This window comes from Pongo pygmaeus, chromosome 9 (assembly GCF_028885625.2).
Source record: "Pongo pygmaeus isolate AG05252 chromosome 9, NHGRI_mPonPyg2-v2.0_pri, whole genome shotgun sequence".
Lineage (NCBI taxonomy): Eukaryota > Metazoa > Chordata > Mammalia > Primates > Hominidae > Pongo > Pongo pygmaeus.
In genome coordinates this window covers 109689344-109706498 of record NC_072382.2, presented here as the reverse complement: position 1 = coordinate 109706498, position 17155 = coordinate 109689344, and the positions used below count along the sequence as shown (strand labels likewise).

The following is a 17155-nucleotide window of genomic DNA, read 5'->3' as shown; positions in this document are numbered from 1 at the left end:
AAATTACCTATGAAATTTGAAAATGATAGCTCTAATCCAGGAGAATTGGCTACCTCATTCCCCTGGCAGTTTCTGGCCATGCTGACTAAAGTGAAGGGAGAAAAAACAGAGCCTGGATGATGTCTCTGTTTTTGTTTTTTTCGTTTTTTTTTTTTTTTTTTCTTGCCTCCAGGTGGGAAAAGGCCCAAAAGTTCCCAAAGGTGAATTTTGGGTGGACCAAAAATGTTAAAAGTTTGTATGCTCTCTCCTCTGAATAGGAAAAAATAATAGCAAGATCAGAGCCCAGGGCTGGAGCAAAGCTTTAGATAAACTAGGGGAGAAACAGGAGCGGGGAAAGTGAACCTCTCCAGCTGTTTCTTCAGCCTAGCTGCTGCTGCTGCAGTTCCTCCCTACACCTTGCATTCCAGTCAGGATCTCCCAGCAGCTGTAATGTGTTACTCTTATAAACACTGAATTTACTGCTGGGGGTTGATTAAATTTAAAATAAGGAATAAGGATGGCTGGGCACGGTGGCTCACGCCTGTAATCCCAACACTTTGGGAGGCCAGGGTGGGCAGATAACTTTGAGGTCAAGAGTTCGAGACCATCCTGGCCAACATGGTGAAAACCTGTCTCTACTGAAAATACAAAAATTAGCCTGGCACAGTGGTGGGTACCTGTAGTCCCAGCTACTCAAGAGGCAAGGCAGGAGTATCACTTGAACCTGGGAGGTGGAGGTTGCAGTGAGCTGAGATTGTGCCACTGCATTCCAGCCTGGGCAACAGAGCAAGACTCTGTCTCAATAATAAATAAATAAATTTAAAATAAAGTGGGGGGTTGAGAGATGACTTTGTACTTTGCAGCTATTGCATCTAGATGTATAATCAAAACTGACATAATATGTAATATGCTGCTAGTCATTTCATAAATGCTAGACGATTGTCCCAATCAGGAAGAGTTAGTGAGACAAAATTTCTTGCTTTTTTCTGCTGAAGGGACTGGAATTTAAACTCTCTGAGTATTGGTAACAAAATAAATCTCCACAATGGATGATATTTACTATGACTTTTTTAACTACTGATGACCCTGGAAAAAGAGAGACAATATGAAAACAAACGAAATCTCCAGATGAAAGAAATACACTTTTGGAATTTTAAATGCAGTTTTTCATTGCTATTGAATTCTTGTGAAATTAGATGTCTGACCCTTAGAAGCTGATGATTTTCCAGCCTGATGTGCATCTTTTTGAGCAGATCAAGTTGGATCCTAAGACAAGGTAAAAAGGACTTAGGACAGTCTCGCTGATCACTCGGACTTGAAATACGACTGCGAGCCTGCAGTATCTTGGCTTTGCTGCTGCCAAAGACAAGACACTAACTGTTTTGGAATCCTGAAATCACAGATCTCAATTACCTGGATCTGACGTTAGGCTGAAACCTGACACTCTGCTACTGGGCTATTTCAACCTCAACACAAGCTGTGCTGAACCAAAAGCAGGCATATACTCAATAAACAGGACTTTGCCTCAATTTTTTTTTTTTTTTTGAGACAAGGTCTTGCTCTGTCACCCAGCCTGGAGTGTAGTGGCACAGTCATGGCTTGCTGCAGCCTCAATGCAGCAAGCAATCTGCTTGAGGGCTCAAGCAATCCTCCCACCTCAGCTCCCAATTAGATGGGACTACAGGCATGTGCCAACCACACCCAGATAAATTTTTTTTTTTAAGAGACAGGGTCTCACACTATGTTGCCCAGGCTGGTCTTGAACTCCTGGGCTCAAGTGATCACCCTGTCTTGGCCTCCCAAAGTTCTGGGATTACAGGCGTAAGCCACTTTGCCTGGCCATCAAAGATTACTGAATATTTAAAAGATATCCTCCTGTGGAGCCAGAAACTATGAAAACATCATGGATTCTGGCTGGACCACCTCAACCACTCACAGATATCCAAAGAAAAAGGCTTATTCTCTGATAGGACTATCCAAAATCAAGCTGCTGATTGGTCTTATGTATCTGATATGGAGACTAACAGTATTCCCAACTGGTGGTTCCTACCAAAAGCTGTAGTTGGGAGGGGGCACATCACAAGGAGTGTAGCCCCTTCACCCACTTCTTACAGATTAGATTTTGACCCCTTCTTGAGATGTCTCACTGCTACTGACTTGTGTTTGCCTTTCTGGATTGGTTACAGTTTGCAACAACAGATTTAATAACCTGACTCTAGTTCTCTCTTTCCTGTCACCCCTCCTGGTACACACACACCTTAGTAAGTCAGTCTGGTTATTAAACGCAGCTGTCCCCAGAAAGGAACTGATGTTTTCTAGGCTACCCACTAGATAAATGATCAGGACAAAAGGGGTGGGAGATAACATAAGCCCATTTTGAAAAGTTTTAAAAATTCAGGATTTCATCCTGACCAATTCCTAAATATAATACGTCTTTCTAATTAAGTTGTATAAAAATGTTCTTTAGTAAAAAAGACTTTTTTCCCTCATGCAGGTCTGGATGATTGAGAAGACATGAAATTTTCATTACTGAAAGGGATACACTGATTTTATAAGGAAGAAAAAACAAAACCTAGCAGCTGAGAAGGGACAGCGGAGGAGGAGGACATTAATGATTTTTGCTTTTCACAACTATTCCTGAAAGCTTTCCCCCTTTTCCTAAAGGAAATCTCTCAGGTCCAGCCAGAATCCATGATGTTTTCCCTTTCCAAGCTGCCATGAGTCCTTTTAATTCAACCTGACTGCTGAACTTACAATCATACCTAACAGCACCAACTATGAGATGGCAAGGAACAGCCTCAGCTTCTGCATTTTCCATGTAGAACACCTTCTGTTTGGAACTAACTGCCTTCAGGCAGTCCATCTGAAACCAAGGCCTGAACTGAATTATAAATCAACTACACTGAATCGGGAACCCCAGAATGTCAGGCCCCACGGGGTGGGAGGCCACAACAGGGGCCTTGTTAACCTGTACTACCTAATATCTTGCTTGGAGTATCTTAACAATTTTAAACTTTTTGTTTCTAGAAGTACTACATGTGCCCTCTGGGATTATATTTGTTAGTATATGTACCCTAGCATGTCACTGTCTCAATCCTGGAAGGCTTTCAGGTCTGCTTCAACTTACCACCCTGAGTTATACTGTGCCTGAGTTGACCATGTTAAAAAAAGGCCTATACAGAAACTGAAAGAGAAAGCTACATGGTTTTCTAAGATAAACCTTATGATTAACGGAGTTTAACTGGCTAAATCTAGGACCCCTAAAAAGGGATAACTGGCCAGGCGTAGTGGCTCATGCCTATAATCCCAGCACTTTGGGAGGCCAACATGGGCAGATCACCTGAGGTCAGGAGTTTAAGACCAGCCAGGACAACATGGAGAAACCCCGTCTCTACTAAAAATACAAAAATTGGCCGGGCATGGTGGCGCACGCTTGTAAGCCCAGCTACTCAGGAGGCGGAGGCACGAGAATCACTTGAACCCATGAGGCAGAAGCTGCACTGAACCAAGATGGCACCCCTGCAATCCAGCCTGGGCAACACAGCAAGACTCCATCTCAAAAAAAAAAAAAGGTGGCGGGGGGGTTGGGGGCAACTGAAATCAATACTACAGGTTGGTCTTGTCCTGCTACATGGGGGCATGCTGACATAATTTTGCTGTAAAGACAAGTTGGCCAATGGCAAAAAGTTAAACCAGCACCCCTGAGACTGCATCCCCTAGAAATGCCTGCTTGTAAGATTAGCCCTTGGCTGGCATCTGAGAACTTGAATGGTCAACAGTTTCCTACACTTTCCTGAAATAACAGTGGCTCACTGTACCTAAACTGTTTATATAAACAATATGGTTTACACTGATTTTGGTACATGTTGAGAGAGACTGCCTATGTGACCAGCCCCCATAAAAACCCTGAGTACTGAGTCTCCAATAAGCTTCTCTGGTAGACAACATATCACACGCTGTCAATCATTGCTGGAAAAATTAAGTGTGTCCTGTGTGACTCCCCTGGGAAAGGACTCTTCTTGGAAGCTTGTGCTTGTTTTTTCCTGCACTTTACCCCATGTACCTTTTCCCTTTGCTGATTTTGCTTTGGATCCTTTCACTGTAATGACTCATAGCTGTGAGTATGATTGTATGTTCAGTCCTGTGAGCCCCCTAGCAAATCTTCATACCTGGGAGAGGTCTTGGAGACCCTCAATATAACTAGTAATACTTTTTAATAGGTAAACAGACCAACTTAGAGTTACACATTCCATTTGGGTATGGAAAGACATCACCAAAATTTCCTTTATGCTAGCAAACAGAATTAGTGGGGTACTTACGAAAACAGATCAAACCACTGCTGTTTTGTAACAGATTCCTGGCGTAAAAGCTTCAAAACAATCGGGCGCATAAAATCCCATTTGTCTTCAAACTGAAGAGAACCTTTATTCTTGAAAAAAAAAAAGATAAAAGGAAGTTTAATTTAAATGCAGTTAAATAAAAAGTATCCTGTAATTTTTATGCGACAGCTAGAGAAATGAAGGGCTCAAATTTAAATGAACCAGTTTTCCATAATGGAATCCCTACAGGCTTAATCTGTTATTGAGGAATCACAGGAAGACAATCATAAAAGAGAATAATTAATTGTACAAATGTGTTTAGTAAAGAATTTGGCCTTGTCCAAGGAGACAGTCTGGTCTTTCTTCTTGGCTTCTAGTAGATAATCTCTGGACACTTAGAAAGTTACGTCTAAAAAGTATGTCTTTGGGAGGCCTTGGGTCATACTGGATAGGCTAATAATGCAATTCAGGGAGGGGACTGTCCACACCTATATAATCCTAGGTAGAGGCTGACCAACTGGGAAGACGAACAATATAACTTGAGATACGGGTTTGGGGTCACAGGGGGTCAGTCAACATGGAGACTGAAATCCCTGTAAGCAAGTAATCAATCACACCTATGTGGATAAGCTCCATCAAAACTCAACAGTAAAGGTTGGGTGAGCTTCCCTATTTGGTGGTACTCGTGCATACTGTCATACATTGATGCCGGGAGAGAAATGTGTCCTGACCACATGGGGAGAGGGCAAGATAAGCTCGTATTTGGAACTCTCCTAAACTTAGCCCTATGAGTCTCTTCCTTTGGCTGATCTTATCCGAATCCTTTCCCTATAACAAATAACTATGGGTACAACAGCTTTCACTAAATGCTATGAGCCTTTCTAATGAATTATCAAACCTGAGAGTGGCTTTGGGAATCCCCCAAACTTACAGTTGGTGTCAGAAGTGAGAATAGTTTTATATGGAGACTGTATCATCTAATTTTGTAGTTGTCCTAAACTCCTCACAAAAAGTATATTGGAAATCTATACAAACTCTGAAAACTGAGGAGAAAAAAAAACAGAAAAATACTCATCTCCTTTTATAATGCTAACAAAAAACCCTGACACCGAACTGTTGAGAAAAGCATAAGAAATGGAAACTCCAGGCCAATCTTACCAGAGAACAAAGATGCAAAAATCTAAATAAATATTATCAAATCAAACAAGTGGCATATCAAAACAATCAGACCTCATAATCATACAGTTTATCTCTGGAATGTAAAAGTAGTGCAATATTAGGAAAAATAATAATCAATTACATTACCAAAGAGAGAGAGAGAAAGAGACCCCGTATGTGTTAGTCATTAGTACTCCTTTTCAAGTTAAATGTGACCATGTGATTTGTTTTTTGTTTGTTTTTAAGACAGGGTCTCGGTCTGTCACCCAGGCTGGAGTGCAGTGGAGTGATCATAGCTAACTGTAGCCTTGACCCCCTGGGCTCAAGCAATTCTCCTGCCTGAGCCTCCCAAGTAGCTGGGACTACACGTGCGCACCACCATGCCCAGCTAATTTTTGTATTTTTTTGTAGAGATGGGGTCTTGTTATATTTCCCAGGCTGGTCTTGAACTCCTGGGCTCAACTGATGCACTCACCTGAGTCTCCCAAAATGCTGAGGTTATAGGAGTAAGCCACTGAACTAGGACCATCTGATTTGTTTTGGACAATAAATTTCAACAAAAGTCATAATTTTCTTTAACTTTTAAGTTTGGGGTACATGTGTAGGATATGCAGGTTTGTTACAAAGGTAAACTTGTGTCATGGGGATTTGTTGCACAGATTATTTCATTATCCAGGATTAAGTGATTAGTTATTTTTCCTGATCCTCTCCCTCCTCCCACCCTTCACCCTCTGGTAGGCCCCAGTGTGTGCTGTTCCCCTTTATGTGTTCATGTGTTCTCATCATTTAGCTCCCACTTATAAGTGAGAACATGCAGTATTTGGTTTTCTGTTCCTGCATTAGTTTGCTAAGGAAAATGGCCCCCAGCTCCATCCATGTCCCTGCAAAGGACATGATCTTGTTCTTTTTTATGGCTGCATAGTATCCCATGGTGTATATGTACCACATTTTCTTTATCCAGTCTATCATTGATGGGCATTGGGGGTGATTTCATGTCTTTGTTAGAGTGAATAGTGCTGTGATGAACATATGTGTGCATGTGTCTTTATACGACAGCACTGTAGTAACCAAAAAACATCATGGTACTGATATAAGACCATATACACAGACCAATGGAACAGAATAGAGCCCAGAAATAAGACCACACACCTACAACTATCTGATCTTCAACAAACCTGACAAAAGCAACAGAGAAAGGACTCCCTATCCAATAAATGGTGCTGGGATAACTGGCTAGCCATATGCAGAAAAGTAAAACCAGACCCCTTTCTTATACCATATGCAAAAATTAACTCAAGATGGATTAAAGACTTAAATGTAAAACCTAACTTTCTAGTACACCAGCACCAAACACCCCATGAAACTCATGATTTTTTTTTTTTTTTTTTTTGAGACAGAGTCTCGTTCTGTTGCCCAGGCTGGAGTGCAGTGGCATAATCTTGGCTCACTATAGCCTCTACCTCCCAGGGTCAGGTGATTTTCATGCCTCAGCCTCCGAGTAGCTGAGATTAGACATGCACCACCACACCTGGCTAATTTTTGTATTTTTAGTAGAGACGGGGTTTCGCCATGTTGGCCAGGCTGGTCTCGAACTCCTGGATTCATATGATCCATCCTCCTCAGCCTTCCAAAGTGCTAGAATTACAGGCATGAGCCACCAGGCCCAGACTCATGATTATTTTTCAGTTATACAAATCTGTTGATATTGCTCAGGTTAAGAACCTGAGATGCATATAGTGATTGTATGGAATATGCAAACTCCCTGAAATTATAACACTGAAACAGTTTCTCAACATATGATCTGACAACAACCTATATGAAAATCATCTGAGGTGGTGATTACACATACAGATTCCTAAAACCTACCTCAGGCCTATTGGATCAGAATCTCTTGAAGTTAGTCCACAATCTGCATGTTTATCAAATTCACGATAAAATTACATAAAAATAATGTTAGATGGTCTATGACCCAAACTAGGTTAAGAACCACAAATTAACATCATACTCTTATAAATGCTGCTTATATTCACGAACATAGTTCATCCTAAAAGTTAATATACTGTCTTGCTCCAGATGCCTGCTTCTATCACACTGTATTCTTTTCTCTCTTTTTTTTTAAGACAGAGTTTCGCTCTTGTTGCCCAAGCTGGAGCGCAGTGGCGCGATCTCAGCTCACCGCAACCACCGCCTCCCAGGTTCAAGCGATTCTCCTGCCTCAGCCTCCCGAGTAACTGGGATTAAAGGCATGCGCCACCAAGCCTGGCTAATTTTGCATTTTTTGTAGAGACAGGGTTTCTCCGTGTTCATCAGGCTAGTCTCAAACTCTCGACCTCAGGTGATCCGCCCACGTCAGCCTCCCAAAGTGTTAGGATTACAGGCATGAGCCCCCGCGCCCAGCCACTCTGTATTCTTGTCATAAGGACCCGCGGGAGATATCCACCAAAAACTTAGTACTGGGATTAGCTATGCTTCTCTCCTGAACAACTAGTTTCTTTTTACCTTATGGACTTAAATGAATCATGTAAGTAACTTCGCACTCCTCTTAGTGTTGGCTACTGGGAAATTCAGTCAGAATTGTGATGCTGTGGCATATACTTTGTATAATAACTTTATGCCTGGCCTCACATTACTTTTTCTACTTTTTATTATTTTCCTGTAACCCTCATTTTCTTCTTTTATTCTTCCCTATGAGGAAGAGGTGTGCAAATAAACAAATATGAAAGAACCATGGAAAGAACACACTTTTCTTGACTGACATGGAAAAAAAGAATACCCTCTTAATAAGAGGATACTTTCTAATTTCAATTAAGTCTATTTCCACAAGCACTTTTGGTAATTCATAAAATTAAATATAGTGTAAGTCCTGCAATTAAAAATAAAAGGTGCAGAGTACCAGAGTAGAGAGGTACTAGAGATAAATTAAACACTGGTTAGGCTCTGAAATCTCCTAATAGATATTGTTAAGTACCAGGAAACATATTTTTGCTCTCCTTTTTGATGGAACACATAATAAACACTTTCCCCTAGTACTCAATTTTAAAAGGAATTTAATAATTGTTTTCTATTAAACTTTTATAATAAATTCCAAAAATGATGCTCAAGTAGTTCTTTGACCTATTCTCTATTAAACTGAAGAGCATATCATTAAATCATAACTAAGTGGCAGGACACCAAATCCACTATCTACAAAAGAGAATGCCTTATTAATAAGAAAAAGAATCTTCAGACTATGAACCTTGATTTATGTACGTTTTCATTGACTGACTGAAGGCTGCCTCATCTCTATTAACTTGCTACAAAGTCTCTTGAATTCTTTCATTATTATTCAGAACAGCAAATAGGCTGGACTCAACAGTTGCTAGTAGGTCTACAATTCTCTCATTCACTGGCTCTTTAGAGAACTTCAACATTTGCCATACTCCTGCCCCTCTATCCTTCACTCCTTACAGCACAACTAATCCCTTCACAGGCACTCTTCTTCTCACACAAATGGGCCGTGGGGAAGCCAACAGGGAGTTGACAATGGGGGAATATCTGGAAAAAGAGTATTCTAGGCAGAGAAAGCAGCCAATGCAAAGAACATAAGGTAGAAACATGCTTAATGTATTCAAGGTAGAGCAAAGTAAAGAAAGTGGAGAGAGCAGATAAGGTCATAGAAGTAACTTAGCTTACTGGATCTTACTGAGCTGGATCTTGTAGGACCCTGAAGGCCATTATAAAGACTTTGGTTTCTACTATAAGTGAGATGAAGAGCCATTAAAAGATTCTGAGCAACAAGTGTCATAATCTTTTTTATTTTTTTTATTTTTTTTTTTTGAGATGGAGTCTTACTCTACTGCCCAGGCTGGAGTGCAATGGGGCAATCTCGGCTCACTGCAACCTCTGCTTCCTGGGTTCAAGCAATTCTCCTGCCTCAGCCTCCCGAGTAGCTGGGATTACAGGTGTGCACCACCATGCTCAGCTAATTTTTGTATTTTAGTAGAGACGGGGTTTCACCATGTTGGCCAGGCTGGTCTCTAACTCATGACCTTGTGATCCGCCCGCCTCGGCCTCCCAAAGTGCTGGGATTACAGGCGTGATCCACTGCACCTGGCCTGAAGTGTCATAATCTTATTTACATTTTAAAATCTCCCTCATTACTATGTTGAGAATACATTATAAGGGCAAGGGTTAAAACTGGGTGTAGGATTAGGAAGCACTGACGGTGACTTGGACTGAGGTGATAGCAATGGAGGTAGGAGGTATGAGAAGTGGTTCAATTTTAGATGCCCAAAAGGTGGTACTAACAGGACTTCCTAACAGCATCTGAGATATGAGAAAATGGGAGTAAAGCATGACTTTAAGGCTTTTGTCCAGTAAGTGTGGCACTACCATCAACTAGAGTAAAAGAAGATTTGACAGGCTTATTAAGGAAAGCTTGTGAGACTGGCTTTAGATGTATTACATTTAACATATCTATTAGACATTCATATGAAAATGTTGAATAGGCAGTCCAATATGGAAATCTAGAATTTAAAAGGCCTATCAGAAAATAAAAACTTGAAGTCATCAGAATACAGCTGGGTTTTAAAACCTGTTATTGGATGAGATCACTGTGAGAGAAGTGATAAATAAAGATGGAGACCCAAGCCTGAGGTCTTAGATATCCAACACTGAGGCAGAGAGAGAAGTAAGAACTAGCAAAGGAGACAAAAAGAGCAACCAGAGCACAGGTGGCAAGAAAACCAAGAATACGGTATTCTGGACAAAAGTAAATAAGGTGTGTCAGAAAGACAGAATAATCAATTTTAAGAATTTCTCCTGACAGATCAGGTAAGATAACCACTGAAACAGCAATATGGAAGTTACTGAAACTTTGTCCACAGAAGTTTTTGCAGAGTAGTAAGGACAAAAACCAGATTAGAGTGGAATAAAGAGTGGAATTAAGAGAAACGAGGAGCCAGGCGCAATAGTTCATGCCTGTAATCCCAACACTGGGAGGCTGAGGCGGGCGGGTCACTTGAGCCCAGGAGTTCGAGACCAGCCTGGGCAACATGGAAAAAGCCTGTCTCTACTAAAAATACAAAAAATTTGGCTGGGCACGGTGGCTCGCACCTGTAATCCCAGCACTTTGGGAGGCCGGGGTGGGTGGATGACTTGACGTCAGGAGTTCGAGACCAGCCTGACCTACATGGTGAAACCCTGTCTCTACTGAAAATACAAAAATCAGCCGGGTGTGGTGGTGGGCCCCGGTAATCCCAGCTACTCAGGAGGCTGAGGCGGGAGAATTGCTTGAACCTGGGAGGCGGAGTTTGCAGTGAGCCAAGATTGTGCCACTGCACTCCAGCCTGGGCAGCACGGGGAGACTCTGTCTCAAAGAAAAAAAAAAAAATTAGCTGGGCATGGTGGCACCTATAATCCCAGCTACTAAGGCCTGGAGGCGGAGGTTGCAATGAGCCATGATGGCGCCACTGCACTCCAGCCTAGGCGACAGTGAGACCCTATCTCAAAAAATAAATAAGTAAATAAAAACAAAAATAAATAAATAGAGAAGAAGAAAACTAGAAAGAGTACAGACAACCCTTCACAATTTTTCCTGTATAAGAGAGTAAAGAAATGGCATGGTAATTGATAGGGTGAGAGGAAGTGAAAAAATAATAATTTTTTTTTTTTTTTTTGAGACAGAGTCTCACTCTGTCTTTCAGGCTGGAGTGCAGTGGCATGATCTCTGCTCACTGCAACCTCCGCCTCCCGAGCTCAAGTGATTTTCCTGCCTCAGCCTCCCAAGTAGCTGGGAATACAGGTGCCTGCCACCAAGCCCATCCAATTTTTCTATTTTTAGTAGAGATGGGGTTTCGCCACATTGGCCAGGGTGGTCTCGAACTCCTGACCTCATGATCCACCCACCTCAGCCTCCCAAAGTGCTGGGATTACAAACGTGAGCCACTGCGCCTGGCCAAAATAATAATTTTTTAAAGCTAGGATACAGTATGATTGTATGCTGACAGGAACATTCCAGGATATAATGAGATGTTGATGATGTGGGGAAAGGGAGAGAAACTGCTAGTGAATTTAAATTGCACTGGATAGGCAAGAGGGAATGGGATCTAGCACATATGTGGAGGAAGTGACTACAGGCTAAGAGGAGAAGGCAAAAGAATGTACATGTAGGTGCTGGTACAAGGACAGATGTCGTATGACTCTGAGAAGTTCATATTTTATTGCTTTAATTTCCCAGTGATGTGGAAATAAGGACAATGCCTGAGAAGATGGGGGAGGAAATGCTAGAATGTTGACAGAAAAGATGTGAAAAATACATCTAGGAAAGTGGAAGAATAAGTGACTCTGGAAATGCAGTATGACTGGCCTCATTGTGATCATGAATTTAAGGTGCAAATAGCACGGTTGTGTCTTTTTCTCGAGTGACATTCAGCTACACAGGTACTGGCACTGAAAAGTGAAGAGACAGATTTAACCAGGGTTGTACACTTTTCCCAAGCAGAACAAGACAGGGGCAAGGAAGCGAAAAGTGTATTGAAGGGAACAACTATAATGATTGAGAAGAGAATTTATGTTGGGTAAGGGGGAGAAAATGGACTTCAAGGTGAAAAGAGAAAGAGACTTCTGCTTCCCATCATGACAGAATAACAGGAACCAGATTTTCCCTCCTGCCTAAACAAACTAGAAAACCAAAAGCAGTGCAGGACAGCGCTTCCTGAGAAAAGAAAAACAAACGAGGTGAGCGCTACAAATGTCCAAACATACGCCTAGAGAGTGTCTCTTAGGCCTCGTCACAACGAGGGGAAACCCAAACAGTGGCTAGGGATTTTACTACGTTTAAGAGGCAGAGTTCAGAGTTTGAAAAGGCTGAGGTGACTAGAATTTGTGGCACCAAGGGAGCTCTGGATATCTATAGAGAAGGTCCCTGAGGCCTGTGGCTGAGTACTAACCTGTACCTGGGTGTGAGAAAACTATAAGAGACTGGGGAAAGAACCATTAGGAAGGAATGGGAATGGGCAGAACAATCAGCAGAGCGCACACAGGGCCAGAAACAGTGTTGCTACCAGCCAGAGTGGAAACATCCTTTAAAGTGCCAGGCATTGGGTAGAGTCCACAGAAAGTTATTGAGTCTATAGTGGAGCCAAAGTAGCCCTACCCCGAGTGATATTCTGGACACACTCTAACAAAACTTAAAGGTAAGGTTCAAAAGGATCAAACTGATTCCAAGTTACCTAACTGCATCACAGCCAAATCCAAAACTATTTAGAGAAAATCTTTAAAATCAAGCCCCTAAAACATATACTCACAATGTCTGACATCCAGTTAAAAACTACCAAGCATGGAAAGAAACAGGAAAATATAACCTATCGCCAAGAGAAAAAATATCATCAAAAGAAGCTGACCCAGAAATGACACAGGTGTTACATTCAGTAAACAAGGACATTAAGTCAGCTATTACACATATGCTATATAACCAAAAAGGTATGGGATGGCATGAACATCATAGAAATATTTTTTAAATGAGTATCAGTAAGCTGTGGAACATCAAACGACCTAACCTACACATAATTGGAATCTTGACGTAAGGGTGTAGACAGTATTTGAAGAAAAATGCAAAAATGTTTTCTAATTTGATAAGAACTATAAACCACAGATATAAGACATTAAACAATAACGTAGCAGAGTCAGTGAACTGAAGGCTTTAGTAGTGGAGGTGGACTGTTGGAATAAAAGCACTAGAGAGAGTCAGAAAGACAGGGTGGTAACAGGCAATCAAGTAGGATGCTTGAAATTGAGATTATGGAAGGATGGAATTTAGCAAAAGTTTCTCATTTCTATTGTCTTTGTTTAACCATTCCACTGCAAGATTTTCTACTATTTTTTTTTATTGCAAATATATGGCATTTCACTAATTGGGGATTATAAAGGCCAACAAATTTTGTACATGTGGTATCTGTTGTACAAAAGACTTCTTTTGATTTTCCTTACATTTCCACGAATGGTTTGAATATCTGACATCTGTAAACAAATTTTAGTTCAGCATTTGTATCTTCTATTAACTTCACTATAATCTTCAGCATAGATGTGTACATCACTGCATCACTGTGATTATTTTACTTTATAATATCTGACTGCTAGTTACGTGTTAAGTGCTGTACTGTTCCAAATAGTTTACAAGTATGAATTAATCTTTACAACTATCCTATGTGTTCAGTGATATTATTCCTTTATTATTAATAATTTTTTTTTTGAGACAGGATTTTGCTCTGTTGCCTAGGCAAGAGTGCAGTGGCATAATCATAGCTCTCTGCATGTTCAAACTCTTGGCCTCAAGTGATCAAGTGGCCCTCCTGCCTCAGCCTCCCAAACTGCTAGGATTACAGGCATGATCACTATGCCTGGCCTATTCCCATTTTATGCACACTGTACAACCTGAGATTAAGTTAGATTATTTGTCAAAAATTACAGGCAATAAGTGGCAGGGCAGGAAATCAAATCCAAGCAGTTTAGCTCTGTTAAAGCCACATTCTTAATTAACTATTCTCCGGTCCTTTCCTGGATAAGGAATGAATGGGCTTCTAATCCATGGGCCAGATCCAGCCCTTGGCTTAATTTCATCAGGCTTATAGAGTACACTGCAAAGATCTATGATTATAAAAATTTAGTGACAATTATCTAGAAACCATACAGCGGAAATATCACTACATAAAAGACATTTCTTTTCAAACATGGTGGAGGAGAAGGAAGAGGACACTGTTTTCCAAGAAGTTAAATATCTCTTTCCACTGAAATAAAAAATTTCATACCACACTCTCTTTAAACTTTTAGGTTCCTTTTATAAAGGAAAAAAATTTCAAACAAATTCTAGCAATACTTGTATTTTTTGAAACCCAAACAAATAATTTTAAGGAAAAAGCAAGAATAATAAAACTGATAAAAGAGTTTAAACTTATTTTGGGGAGCTTGTCATTTATTACATTTATTCATTGAACAAACATCTGAGACTCTACTGTGTATTGGGGCACATAAATGAAAAGTCCTCAAGCAACTCACATTCTAGTATAGTGTTCCTTAAACTGTAGTACGTGGACTCCCGAAGGGTCCCAGGATATATTCTTTGTTTTTTTTCTTTTTTCAAAACACCAACTTCAACCAGACACCCAGGATACATTCTTAAGACTCAATCTATAAAAAGAATTTTAAAATTTTGTTTTCGTTTTTAAAAATCTAACAAAATATTAATACAAGTAGAAATCTGAACTGCTCATATGACCTTAAAACCAAGCATTAACCATAAAGGGAAAAAAAATTATAAATTGCACTATATTAAAATTAACTTTAGCCATTAAAAGACACCATTCAGCGAGTGAAAAGGCAGCCCACAAAGTGGAGAAGATACTGCGTTTTTTTTGTTTGTTTTGTTTTTGATACAGAGTTTTGTTTGTTGCCCAGGCTGGAGTGCAATGGCAAGATCTTGGCTCACTGCAACCTCTGCCTCCCTGGTTCAAGTGATTCTCATTCTCCTGCCTCAGCCTCCCAGGTAGCTGGGATTACAGGCGTGTGCCACCATGCTTGGCTAATTTTTTATTTTTAGTAGAGATGGGGTTTCACCATGTTGATTAGGCTGGTCTCGAACTCCTGACCTCAGGTGATCCACCTGCCTTGGCCTCCCAAAGTGCTAGGATTACAGGCGTGAGCCACCACGCCGGGCCAAGAAAGGATATTTCTAATATGTATATCCAAGAAAGGCTCTCATCCAGAATATGTAAGGAACTAAACAATCCGTAAGAAAAGCAGAACAACTCAATTTTATAATTGACTTTTTTTTAGAGATGGGGTCTTGCTGTCACCTAGGCTGGAGTGCAGTGGCACCATCACTGCTCACTGTAGTCTTGAACCACTGGTTCAGAGAAAGTTAGAAAATTTATATCTCAAAAGCACACAGCTAAGGCTTCAGGCCTAAATACTGTACCATCATTTGCCCAGACCAAGGAGGGAGGGTGGATTACAGAAGAATAACTTAATTTTTAAAAATGCGTTTGGGTCCTGTGTTAATTGGCTTAGGAAAAAGAAAATGTGTTTGGGCTGGGGGTAAGTGTTATCAGCCAGAAATATAAGATGTTATATAGATCTTTCTAGAACATATTACTGCTTTAAAAAAATGCATATCCCCCATTCAAATTTAGGAGTGCATTTTCAAGCAATTAGCGTATCTGTAACAATCCCACTTTACTAGGTCATGAGTAAAAGAACAGATATATAATGGTGTAGAAATACAATATTTGGTATCATGTTAAAAAATAAAAATGTTTAAACACAAGAATGTAAACAAAAATAGAAAAATCCACTGGCTTGCAAAATGATTCAAATAGAATCATTTTTAAATAATTCACTTACTTTACAACAAAATAATACAAATGTTGACCTACTGGTTTGCCCCAAAAACACCCAGAAATCCCTACATAACACATGGGACAAAACATACCACAGCAAATTATAGAAACAATATTATGGCAATATTTTAATGATGTCAAATGTTGCATTTAAAAGAAAACAGAGAGGGCTCATGCCTATAATCCCAGCACTTTGGGAGACCAAGGTGGGAGGATCACCTGAGCCTAGGATTTCAAGACCAGCCTGGGCATCAAAGCAAGACCCCATCTCTAAGAATGGATGGATCGATGGATAGATAGGTAGATAGATACAGATAGATAGATGGGCATGGTGGGGCACACTTACAGTCCTAGCTACTCCAGAGGCTGAGGCGGGACAACTGCTTGGGCCCAGGAGTTCAAGGCTGCAGTGAGCTATGATCATGCCACTGCATTCCAGCCTGAGGAACAAAGTGAGACCCTGTCTCTGAAAAATAAATAAATAAATAACTGGGCGGTGTGGCTCATGCCTATAATCCCATTACTGTGGGAGGTCAAGGCACGAGAATCACTTGAGGCCACGAGGTTGAAACCAGCCTGGGCAACATGGTGAGACCCCATCTCTACAAAAATAAAATAAAATAATACAAAAATAAAATAAAATAAAATATTAGCTGGGTGTGGTGGCACACACCAGTAGTCCCAACAGCTACTCCAGAGGCTGAGGCAAGAGCACTGCTTAAGCTCAGGAATTCAAGGCTGCAGTGAGCTATGATCATCCCACTGCACTCCAGTCTGAGTGACAGAGTAAGACCCTGTCTCTAAAGAATGAATAAAATTTAAAAATAATACAAGGAAACAAAGAATTTGTTATTATTGCTGTATATCTTGCTATATCTTGCTTAGGACAAAGGTGTAAGAAAAGTTAAGATGAAAAGACAAGCTGAAGGAAAAGCAAGAAATAATGGCATCCATAGAATTAATGGCAATTTTTTTATCACCTTACTTTTACACGCCCATAACATTTTGAACACCATACAACCAGTTTAGTTGTTTTAAGATTTGTGAAGTTCCCACCATACTGATTGTGGATTACAGCCATGTGTCACTTAATGACGTTCTGAGAAATGCATCGTTAAGCAATTTCATCGTTGTGTGAAAATAACAGCATGTACTTACACAAATCTAATGGTAGAGACTACTACACACTTAGGCTAAATGGTATAGTCTATTATCCTAGGCTACCAACCTATATAGTATGTAACTGTACTGAAGCTGGAAGCAATTAGGACAAAATGGTAAAAATTTGTGGATCCAAACATAGAAAAGGTACAGTAAAAATACAGT

General features: G+C 40.4%; 1 protein-coding gene across 1 annotated transcript in view; it reads right to left on the bottom strand.

Annotated features, from left to right (window-relative positions):
• Window positions 1-17155, bottom strand: part of CUL5 (cullin 5) — a 99998-nt gene that overhangs the window by 70608 nt on the left and 12235 nt on the right. The window contains 1 exon segment of the mRNA XM_054438734.2: window positions 4299-4408. Within this exon segment, the coding sequence (XP_054294709.1) occupies window positions 4299-4408 (110 nt within the window).